This window comes from Tyto alba, unplaced genomic scaffold, assembly GCF_018691265.1.
Source record: "Tyto alba isolate M040663 unplaced genomic scaffold, T.alba_DEE_v4.0 Super-Scaffold_1000006, whole genome shotgun sequence".
NCBI lineage: Eukaryota > Metazoa > Chordata > Aves > Strigiformes > Tytonidae > Tyto > Tyto alba.
Genome location: NW_024881272.1, coordinates 17,096,741 through 17,107,148, shown reverse-complemented (window position 1 = coordinate 17,107,148; position 10,408 = coordinate 17,096,741). Strand labels below are relative to the sequence as shown.

The following is a 10,408-nucleotide window of genomic DNA, read 5'->3' as shown; positions in this document are numbered from 1 at the left end:
CAAACTTAATGTTGGCAGATGCCAGCGGGATCATCGATCCTCATCATAAAACTGCCTTATTATTTTATAACTGTATTTTAAAATAATTTCTGATGTTCTTAACTCTCTTATTTTTGTATGCAGTCAGAGCATGTGCCTCTACTGTGTTACAGGAAATGGCTTCACCATTTGTTAGTCCTGTCACAGCTCTCTAGAACACCGCAATTGGGATACCTCATACATCTGTTATTTTCCTTTAATTTGCTTTCACATTTATGTTCCACAAAAATTTAAAATTTCTGTATTAGAAATATTTGACTTACTACTAAAAGTAGCATGACATTTTCCATACTCTTGCAGTGACGGGTAACTGTAACTCGGGTAGAAAACCTCATGTGAACCCACTTCTTGTCTGAAACAAAAAGAGTCATTTTTAAATCACTAAGATGTCTAATTCTCTCTAAGCAAGCCAATTTGCTATTTAAATATATAATTTTTAATATAGAAATGTTTACCTTTTTTGTTTTAAAATGCTCTAAAGAGAGTTTAAAAAGGAAAAGCTTTTATTACAATCTCAGATTTTCGGTAAAAATACTGGTTTCAGTAGATGGTCATGAGTCCAAATTCACATACTGGCTGAAGAGCAGAGCTGGGAATCAATGCTTTTTCAGTGCTTTTAATGTCTCTGCACTCCAGCTCTTTACCATGTAAAAGTAGTTTCCTTTTATGTGATAAAAAAAGCTCCAACATTCTCTTTCACAGAAAGTGGTGCTGTTTCTTGCTTTCATGTTTTTGTACTGTGTAACTTCTATATTTAGAGTATCACAGAAAATAATTTGGAATGTTCTTCCCCAGAAACAGCTGCAGAATTAGCTGTCCATTAAAAACATTCCCTCAAGATTTTTTCCTGTGCAAAAGTAGACCTATTACCATCGTTTGTTAACACCCACTTGCTCTCCCTGGTGTCCTTCCCCATTTTTGTCCTTTCATTTAAAAATGTCACACGATCTATACTTGTATGGCAGGAGACTCTCAGGCCAAAGCCAAGTTGCTGGAAGACTTTTTACAGGAAGACTTTGAAGATGGCAGCGTTGTCAGCTGCAGAAGCCAGTCCCCGTACGCTGCAGGGCGAGGAGGAGCCGGCACTCGGGTGTCGAGAGGGCTGGAGAAAAGGCGGGAACCGGCTTTCGTGCTTCCTCGCTTCCCGCCAAGGCCTTAGTTACTTTCTCAGCAGTAAGTTATGGGCACTTCAGTTGGTGGTTGGGAGCTGTCGTTTGCCACCCCGTATTCCCTCAGACCTGTGAGGCAAGGTTGGGTTCCGCTGCCGCACGTCCCCGCTAAGGAGCGACCGTGGTTCCTCCTGAAGGGCTGAGGGGAAGAGGCGAGGCCTCGCGCTCAGCTGTGAGGCGGAGAGACACGGCGGCACCGGAGGAGGGGCGTCAGGTCCCTGCCCACCGCGCCGGGGCTCCGCCGCCCGGCCTTCCAGGCGGTCCCGCAGGGGTTTCATTTTAGCGCCTAGCCAGGTTTTTAAAAGGGGGAGAGGCTCGGTTAAAACTTGTATTGGGAACTAGGTGGCACAAAGGTTTCGTGGTAACTCAGCTATCTGGGCGCCCCCGGTGCAAGGGTGTGAGGTGTGATGCCCCGCCTCCTGCCTGCCTCACGCTCTTGCTAGGGAGCTTCAGTGTACCCCAACTGCACCGCATGAGCCTTACTGCAGTAGAAATGCCTGCCAAGCTAGATACCCAGGAATATTTTCGTAAGAGTGAAATGCAAATGTATGTGAAAAGAGCTAGTGCTCAGGCTGTGTCATGGTGGGCCACTCCAGGCAGGGCAGGAGGCCCGGGACAGTCTTCCCAAAAGTATCTTAATGTAAAAGGTGCACAGTGACAAATGTGCCTTTTGAAAATAGGGCAAATGCACCTTAGTCGTTTTAAGTGCTTTTAGGAATGTTTGTCTGAAGTAATTTACTCATTACGCTGCTCTGTTAGGCCTTGTAGAGGAAGCCTGTTCAGATGCAGATTCTTTAAAGCCATTTAGGTATCTAACAGGCATCTTAAATTAGTTCAGTGGTAGTGAGCATCTGTATACGTTTTGAAGAATTAGGTAGTGCCCTTGTTTTAAATCACATTTTTAATGGATCTGTGTGCCTTAAACATTTCACCTCTTTAACTGGCAGGTAATGGCCATCTTTCTTTTTCCAAGCTTTTCAGAAGGTGGCACCTGAGATTTCACTGCAGAGCCACTAAACCCTTGAAAAAAATGTCAGAAAGTGGTGGACAGGAACAGTCAAGATGGATAACGACAGTTATTATGAGTACAGCTCTGCAGGTACAATACCACTTGTCAAGAGCAGCATCTGACTGACTAAGAGATGCTGAAAGAAGCACTTCCTATAATCTATATACATGGAGATATTTTATGAAATGTCAGTTACAGTTTTTTGAGGATAAAATAGTGATATTAGTCTGAAGTTGTTTCTACTATAGTACTGGTTCTTTTTGTGTGTGTGTGGTTTTTCTCTTAGCTACTTCTGTATCAATTTAGTAACTGCTATTCTGAGTTACCCTGCTTTAGGGTTGTCCTCCTGACTCACCATTTTTGCACTGCACTGATGTTGCTTTCAATTAACACTATAAATAATTCCATCATAAATGTTTTTAATGTTCTGAATTTCTCCCTAAACATTTTATTTTCTACCACTACACAGTATCAACATCAGGGTAGACAATTACTCACTAAGTATAATTCAGTTTAAAATAGTGAGTCTTACAGATATTGATGTGTATTTATATCTATTAATATCAGAAGCCTGGACTGTGTTCCGCAGTAAAGTGAAAGGGTATGTCAAGGAGCTCGTAATTAGTTTGTGCACCTGAGGCCAATTTCATGACAGCTGGAGAGAATTTAGAGGCAAGAGGGCTTTGATTCATAAGCAAGGATATCTTATGCTACCTTAGCTGACAAGGTTGTCACCCCATCTCTGTTGTATAAATAAGTGAATGGTGTTGAAGTAATTCCTGAATCACCTCAGTTTAAAGCCTGTTGTTATTTGCCTGCTTGTTTTGGGATGACAGCCTGTAAACTGTTCCAGTTTGGGAAGTGCTTCAAGAGCAACTTAATCCATAATATGGTGAAAGGTATTGGAGGCCAGTGATCTTACCAGCTATACCAGCATAATTTACTCCTATTGACAAGAGCTCCAGCTCTACTTAAAACTACTGCTGTTGGAAAGGACTCCCAGTAAGCAAAGATATGGAAATAGCTGAATACAAATCTAAGATGGCTTCTATTTTATAAAGGTGGTGCTTTGTAATGGTTTTGGATATGAGCTTTCTCTTTTCCCTGTGCTGCCATCCTTTTCTTATAGCTATTATTTGTATTGTGCATTAAATAATTCACTGTCAGCAGTGGCTTTGAAGCAGAGTTTTTCCAAAACTGTAGTTATACCTCATAAGCAGCAGTCATTGAGGGTTCCCCTTCCTGTCCGACTGAAAGCATAACATTTCTGGTTACTGTGTCCTTCAGGGTTCACTTGGTATCCTGACTTTATTTTGTACTCTTTCACTAAATCAGAACACTTCGCTATATAGGCAGGTTGGCTAGGTTTTAAATGGGTAGGTTCAAGAATATGTTATTAGCTAAAAAGGACTCAGTGATTTAATCTTTAAAATGTGTGTGTTTGAGCAGCTTCTGTGGAACATACTACAGAAATGCTTTTTGCAGGCTGTAAAATATATCCAAACCCACTCCATTTTGTAGATGATTATGTTGCATAGTTCAGTGTTCTAGTTTTCCTGAGTCGATTGCATTCTGTCAAAAAGCTTTCAAGAAAATCATGTCCCATACAGATTTTCTGAACTATCTTCCGAACGAAATGCTGACATCTGTGAAAATAATGCAGTCTAATTAACTGGAGTCATAGAAACACACTACTGTATGTTCCTCACTTCTGCAAATCTTCCTTTAGCACATCTTACAAAAATAGGCTCTAAAATGTTTGAGCTTCTTTATGTATTATGCAAGAGTTTCCCAAGGCAAACTGAATGTATGCATGTAAAATGGTCATTCAATGTTTGATAATTTCCAAAGCAAAAATTTCAGAATTTCATTAACTGAAAAAGTTTAATTAACTTTTTACTACTTTTTTTATTGCAAGTGGAATAAAAAATATGTTTTAAACAACGATGCTAAAGTTCTATCTGTAATGGTTCAGGCACTGCTTTAAGAATATTTCTATTTAACATGTTGGCTAAAAACATACTTTTAAAATAACCTTTTGAAATTTATTTAGAATCATGAAATTTCTACAATTCTACAGAGGCAACACCACCGACTTCGATATTCAGAATCTGTGGAAACTGGATCTGTGATTTTTTCTCTTTCTGGTACAGTACTGTGAATTTTATGCTTTTAAATTCATGAACTCTGATATCAAAGATACAAGATCAGGCCCTGTTGTAGGCTACACTGAAGTGAATAAAAGCTGCCTCACTGGAATGTCATGCAGCAGTGGAAGGAGCTGTGCTGTGATTGTGTGTAAATCGCAGGATGGAGCATACAGCTTCGGGGATGAAACATTTTCATTGTTTTTTTTTTCATTGTTTTTTACTTTTTTTTTGATATATCGTAGAACAGATTTGGTGATTATCAGCTGAACTCTGCAGTAAATTCTTGTTATAACTGAGCAAACATGTCAGGTGCCACTAACACTTAAGACAAACATCAAGATCTTTATTATTCATGGCTGTAAACACAAGAGTGAACCAAGACTCTTGGCTTTCATCTTCCAAGTTGAGTTTGCTGACGTGGTGGTAGCAGAGGGGTTAGGAAAAGGATTCTTTGTGCAGGTTTGATTAGGAAATCACTGAAACTGCAAACGTGAAGTATCTATCCTTCCTTTTTAGAGCAGAAGATGCTCTAGACAGTTAGACAAGATCCTTTATCTAGTTTCCTGAACTGTAAGGACTAACAAGGCACACATTGGCCTAGTCTTTTGTATCCTCAAGTGTTAAGCCTCCTCAACTACTTCTGCCTTAACTTTCCCTTTCAGAATAATTTAGTTGATGGGGTTATAATGTCATTTTTCATGGTAGACAGTTTAGCTAACTTTTAAGATGTGACAGGTGTGTTTATGTCATTTAGAAACGGGACTTGCTGAGTTCTTCAGTCTTTGCATTTGCCCTAAACTCATTCCATTATAGCAGTTGCTTGTTCCCGAAGCATGTGCTTTCGAAGGCATTCAGATGTCTGTACTTTGAGTGGATTGAACAGTTGGGGGATTTTTTTGATGTTATGGTAGAAAATAACCTCTGAGTTATTTGTAGTTTTATCTTAAAATCACTGGTCATCACTGGCCAAATCTCATGATTGCATTTCACTGTGAAGACATGTAAATTGATTCATGTTTTGTTCCATCACCTTCTAAACTAATGGCTGAGTAAGAATTCTGCTTCCTGGTTTGCAGTGAGAACTTAATCACTTTATTGCATGGCATGTACATTTACATCAGTTTCTTCAATAGGTGTTGCATTTATACTGTCAGACACTCAAGACTTGCTCATGACAGGGGAAGAACAGTTTTCCAAAAGGATTCAGAAGTTCATAAACATTCATCGGAACAGTTTTTTGGTTTTGTCAGCTGCTCTTCATGGACCAGAAGAATGGAATGTCATGTTTCGGATTCAGAGAAGGTATGATTTCAACATCAAACTGAACTTTTTATTGATAGGAAGAAATGAAGTAGCAGTCCTACATTCAGGAATATATATTTTTTTTAAGAATTATTTTCAGGAATATTGATTTTTATTTTGCTAATGCACTGGAAAATTATTTAAAGCATATATTTTTTAATGGCAAAAGTGAATCAATCTGACGTGTTATAGGTAACAAAAAGAGGACATTCCTCAAAACATAGCAAATAACATCCTATTCAATCACTTTAGGACTATGTAATAAGTTTCTTTTTAAAGTTTTCTCTTGAACTGGAAAATTGGGTGATTTTTCTTAGATCTGTCAGTAACTTTTCAATGGCAATTTTCAAAACAGAACAGGCAAGTTTCCTTCATGAGAAAACTTATTGTAAAGTACAGATTCTTCACCAGCTTTTTAAAATCTGTTTACTTGGAACAGTATATTCTATGGAGCTAAAACAACTGAAATAATGAATTTTATTTTACACCAAAAGTGTAAAATTGGACATTAAAACTGGGGGGGGGGGGTTAAATTTTTATCTGGGATTTATAATGAAGCCTGAAAATTTGCATGCTTCAGTACATACCTGCTGACAAGAGTTACCAGACTGTGCTCCACACTTGTAGTCAAAACTACTTTCTGGCAGGTACGGTAGTCTTAAGTGCAGTTGCTTTTCACTCTTGATGTCAAAGAAGTGACTGTTCTAATGGAGCCTTTGATCTTTGCCTCATTGAAACTAGCACCAGTTTCATTAAATCCTGGGCACAATGCCAAATGCTGATGAGTAGCAGAGTCTATGGGATGAAATGTAGGAAATCTATTAACCATTTATACAAATTCCATAAATTTTCATGAGAGGTCTTAAAAGCTCTGCCACTATTCAGCAAGAACACGTTATTCAGCTGATGGCAGTGCTGATTCTCAATCGACTTCATGGTTATGTACAATACATTTTGTGCATGTGTTGATCGTTAAAAAATGTGATGTTTTGAAACTGTATTCCCTTTGGCAAATCAGTAATTTTATTAAAAATAATAGTTTTGTCATTGCAGGCTGTATCAAATTGGTATTGACAAGGCACAATTATACTCTAGATGCATGTGCTTTCTTACTACCTGGCAGCTTGTAGTTCTGCTACTGTATGTAAATCACTGCGCTTTTGCATCGGTGGAGTTGAAACTTGTGCTGTATTGTCTCAAACTACAAGTCTCCTACTATTTTCAGGTCTTTCTCTATTACTGTTTCTTTCTGCTTATCTATGGTTTTGTGGCAATTGGGGAAGAATATTTTTTTTTCATTATTAACAAACATTGTAGGATTGTTGTTCAACAACAGGAACACTTTATGTAGGGCTGTGTGTGTATCATGGGGGAAGCGGGAGAAAAGCAATCTCTATCATCACAGCTCAAATGAGCATTCCACTAATATCCTCAGAAAAACTGTATGTTAATTTTTAAACATCCTGGAGCAGAGACCAGCCATTTCTTCTAGTGGCCATTGATCAAACTAATAAAATACAACCTAAATTTAGACCTGCTGTAATTGGAAGCAAAACTATTGATAGAAATGGATTTTCACTGATCTAGCTAAGTATATGTAAGAGGTTTTTTTTTTGCACTTCTTTCATTCATGCTTTGCTCAGCCCATTGCTAGTATTAGCAAAGTTGAATCTATTTACTTCCTTAATCCCTAAATGTGAATTGAACTACAGTTTCCACATCAGATTTTAGCAAAACCCAACGGGGACCTGAGTAGCTACTCTTAGGGAAGGATACTGCCTACAACATTTATTTTTGCTAATTAGAACAGCCAGCCAGGTTACCATGAGATACCTAACCAGCACGGGTCTTGCTGTGAAGGAGCCCAAGTCATCGGAGGGAGCAGGGGGAAGAACAGGTGGCAGGCACCCGGGGAGGGCGCAGGCGAGTGTACAATGGAGCAGCTGGGCACTTTGGATTAATTTTTTGATTATTTAAAATCTCTCATTCTCTGTTGTCAAGTCTCTCTCATGTTTTAGCTCTGCAACAGAAAATGGCATCAGTGTCACTGTTGTCACTGTTACAGCACACTGAAAATACGAGGCTTAAGGAGAAGCTCTGTGCCTGCCTAAGCTTTCATCTCTCTCTCTCTTCCATGACTGCGTTGAATGACAACTGCTGCCAGTATTCCAAATCTTCAGATTCCATTCTCAAGAAAAAATGCATGTGAATAATATTATTTATGGAAAGAGAACAAATTTGAGGTTAAATTATTTGAATGAACAAGTCTTTACGTTAAATTCTCAGTAGAATTATCTCATTATCTTAATCACATCTGATGTACGGATTGCTATATTTAGATAGTACACTACAACAAATTATTAAGTATTTTTAGCACAGTGTTTTTAGATGATTTCCTGTGTTCTTCCGTAGCCATAAAAATAAACCCAAACATTTTTTTACTGGTACTGAGAATGGACAGTCTTCAACAACATAGCAAAAGAACGTTTAGTTCTCTCTGGACATACACATGCTTAATGAGTGTTGATTGATTGTCAGAGCCCTAGAAAAATGAATGAGTCTTTCCAAATCCCACCTGAACAAGTGGTACAGAAATGGGACAGATGGCTATACAAACAGCATGAACTCTCCAGCTGCCTTTAAAGATAAAAGCAATCTTCCCTGTACTTGTGGTGAAGGCCCAGTAAGAAGTTGCTTACATCCTGTGGGAATGCTTTTTGAGTGTTACGGCATAACAAATTAAATGTGCATTCTAAAAGTAACCATTTATTTTGATGTGCAGATTCCTGGGCAGTAATTTACGTATAATACCAGTTCATAACACTGCTGAAACTGTTAAGTTAATGCTAACTATAGCTAAGGTAAGTCTGGTTGCATATACTTAAATATATTAGTTCTTCAGAAGTATATTAGCCAGGAAAAGCCAAGAACTATAAAATACTTATTTTTCCCTAATGGAACTTTCTGGGACATATTGACCACAATCCATGTAATATATTGAGGTAAGACTGTTACTCTGATGCTTTAGCTGAGTCTTTAAACTATTGTTAAATGTAACTTTAACAGCTCCTAATAGCATCTATGAAGACAAATTAGATATTTAAGAGCTAATTCAGCTCTTATTTACCACTGTTAAGTTAGGATGACTTGTCTTCATTTACTAGTGCAGAAGCAACATGATATCTAAATATGTAATGACTTAAAGTAAAAATGCCAATTTGCATACTCTAGTTACTTGTGGATTTTTAATAATGCACATACTAGTAAAGTATTTCTACAGCTTAAATAGTGTAATTTATCTGTGTATCTGCAGCATACCTTGTAGGCATCAACAAATTATTAATTAAATCTATTTACTGAACCTCTTTAAAGAAGATTTTTCCATTAAAATTCTAACTTAGATGCTAACTATAAACAGTACTAGCACCATCCCATGTACCAAAATTTAAAAAATCAGGTTGAATGACATGTTAGGAATCAAATATGAATTTACATTTTATCCTTTCCTGAAGTAGGCATTTCAAAATAATAAGCATTAATCTATTCTGAGTATTCATCATTTTAGAAATTACATGGCAAAAGTTCTTAAATACTTATTACAACGTTGAACATTTTTATGGAATCTACTGATGTCTGGTGCAGTCTCTTAATACAGCATTAACCTAAAAGCTTTTAAGATTACTGCTGATCCTATAAACTTGAATTTGCTTTTCTACTTGGTCAGAATGTTTACATCAAATTTCAACAGGAGAGCCCCATAAGAAGTGATGGTAGTGTACGCTACAAATATATTGGTTCCCATTACATTATTTCTTACTGATGCAGTGCTAAGCCGGTTTAATGAGCTCATCTTTTGCCAGAGAATTCCTAACTAGTATAGGGCCTAAAAAAATAACTTTTTTGCCCCAGTTTAACAGATGTGGCTAAGGGAGCAATACAATCCAACTAATCCCAAGCTACCATATCCAATTTCTGTTGAAGTACAATCCAGATAATCAGATGCAATGCTGACAGGACTAGTTGTTTTAGGACCAATCTTGCACCTGAAAGAGATACATCAGATCACCTCTGTGTACATCATTTCTGAATACCTACTTCAGAAAACATGATTCAAATTTCACTGCTGAACAATTTTATGTTTGTACTATTTGAAAAATAAGATGCTGAATATTCTGTTACTTAAACATTACTGTGTTCTACTCATAATATTTTTCTTTCCTCTAAGATAACTTCCAAGCCACAAGCAGATGATATTCGTTACAAAATGGCAATGACAAAAGCCCAAATAATAGAAAACAGTCCAGTTTGGAAGATGCTTCAGGAGTACCGGTTGCATTGTAATTAATTCAGTATTTGCGGGTTTTATTCATAAATAGTGTGGATACATTTTAAACAAAATACAGAACATTCTTAAATATATAGTTACACTTCAGAAGACTGTATATACAACTTATGCATCTGGAATGAAAATTTATATTAAATAACTACACAGTGAAAAATAGCATACATTAGAGCAAATGTGCATTCTAAGAAAAAAAAAAAAGTAGTTTTAACTGCACTATAGAAAAGCCATCCTTATTTTTAACTTGATTCATGAACTTATAAGCTCATCTGTTTAGAATAATTTCCCAAAATATTAATATATTTTAAGGAAAACTTTAAAGATTTGGATGACCAAAACATTAAAAAAAATTTACATTTCCCATGCATAAACATGTATATATATGAAATCTGATACA

At 37.1% G+C, this 10,408-nt stretch overlaps 1 protein-coding gene across 2 annotated transcripts; it reads left to right on the top strand.

The window, feature by feature from the left end:
• The first annotated feature begins 1,059 nt into the window (after window positions 1-1,059).
• CUNH1orf146 (chromosome unknown C1orf146 homolog) lies at window positions 1,060-10,015 on the top strand. 2 transcript variants are annotated; one of them, XM_009975668.3, is made up of 5 exons: window positions 2,239-2,307; window positions 4,271-4,364; window positions 5,501-5,669; window positions 8,452-8,530; window positions 9,895-10,015. In XM_009975668.3, exons 1-5 carry the CDS (start codon window positions 2,239-2,241, stop codon window positions 10,012-10,014), a joined length of 531 nt encoding a protein of 176 aa, XP_009973970.1. In that variant the 3' UTR covers window position 10,015. The 2 variants fall into 2 exon arrangements, with proteins under 2 accessions (XP_042659460.1, XP_009973970.1); XM_042803526.1 differs by lacking the exons at window positions 2,239-2,307; window positions 4,271-4,364 and adding an exon at window positions 1,060-1,212.
• Window positions 10,016-10,408: the final 393 nt, after the last annotated feature.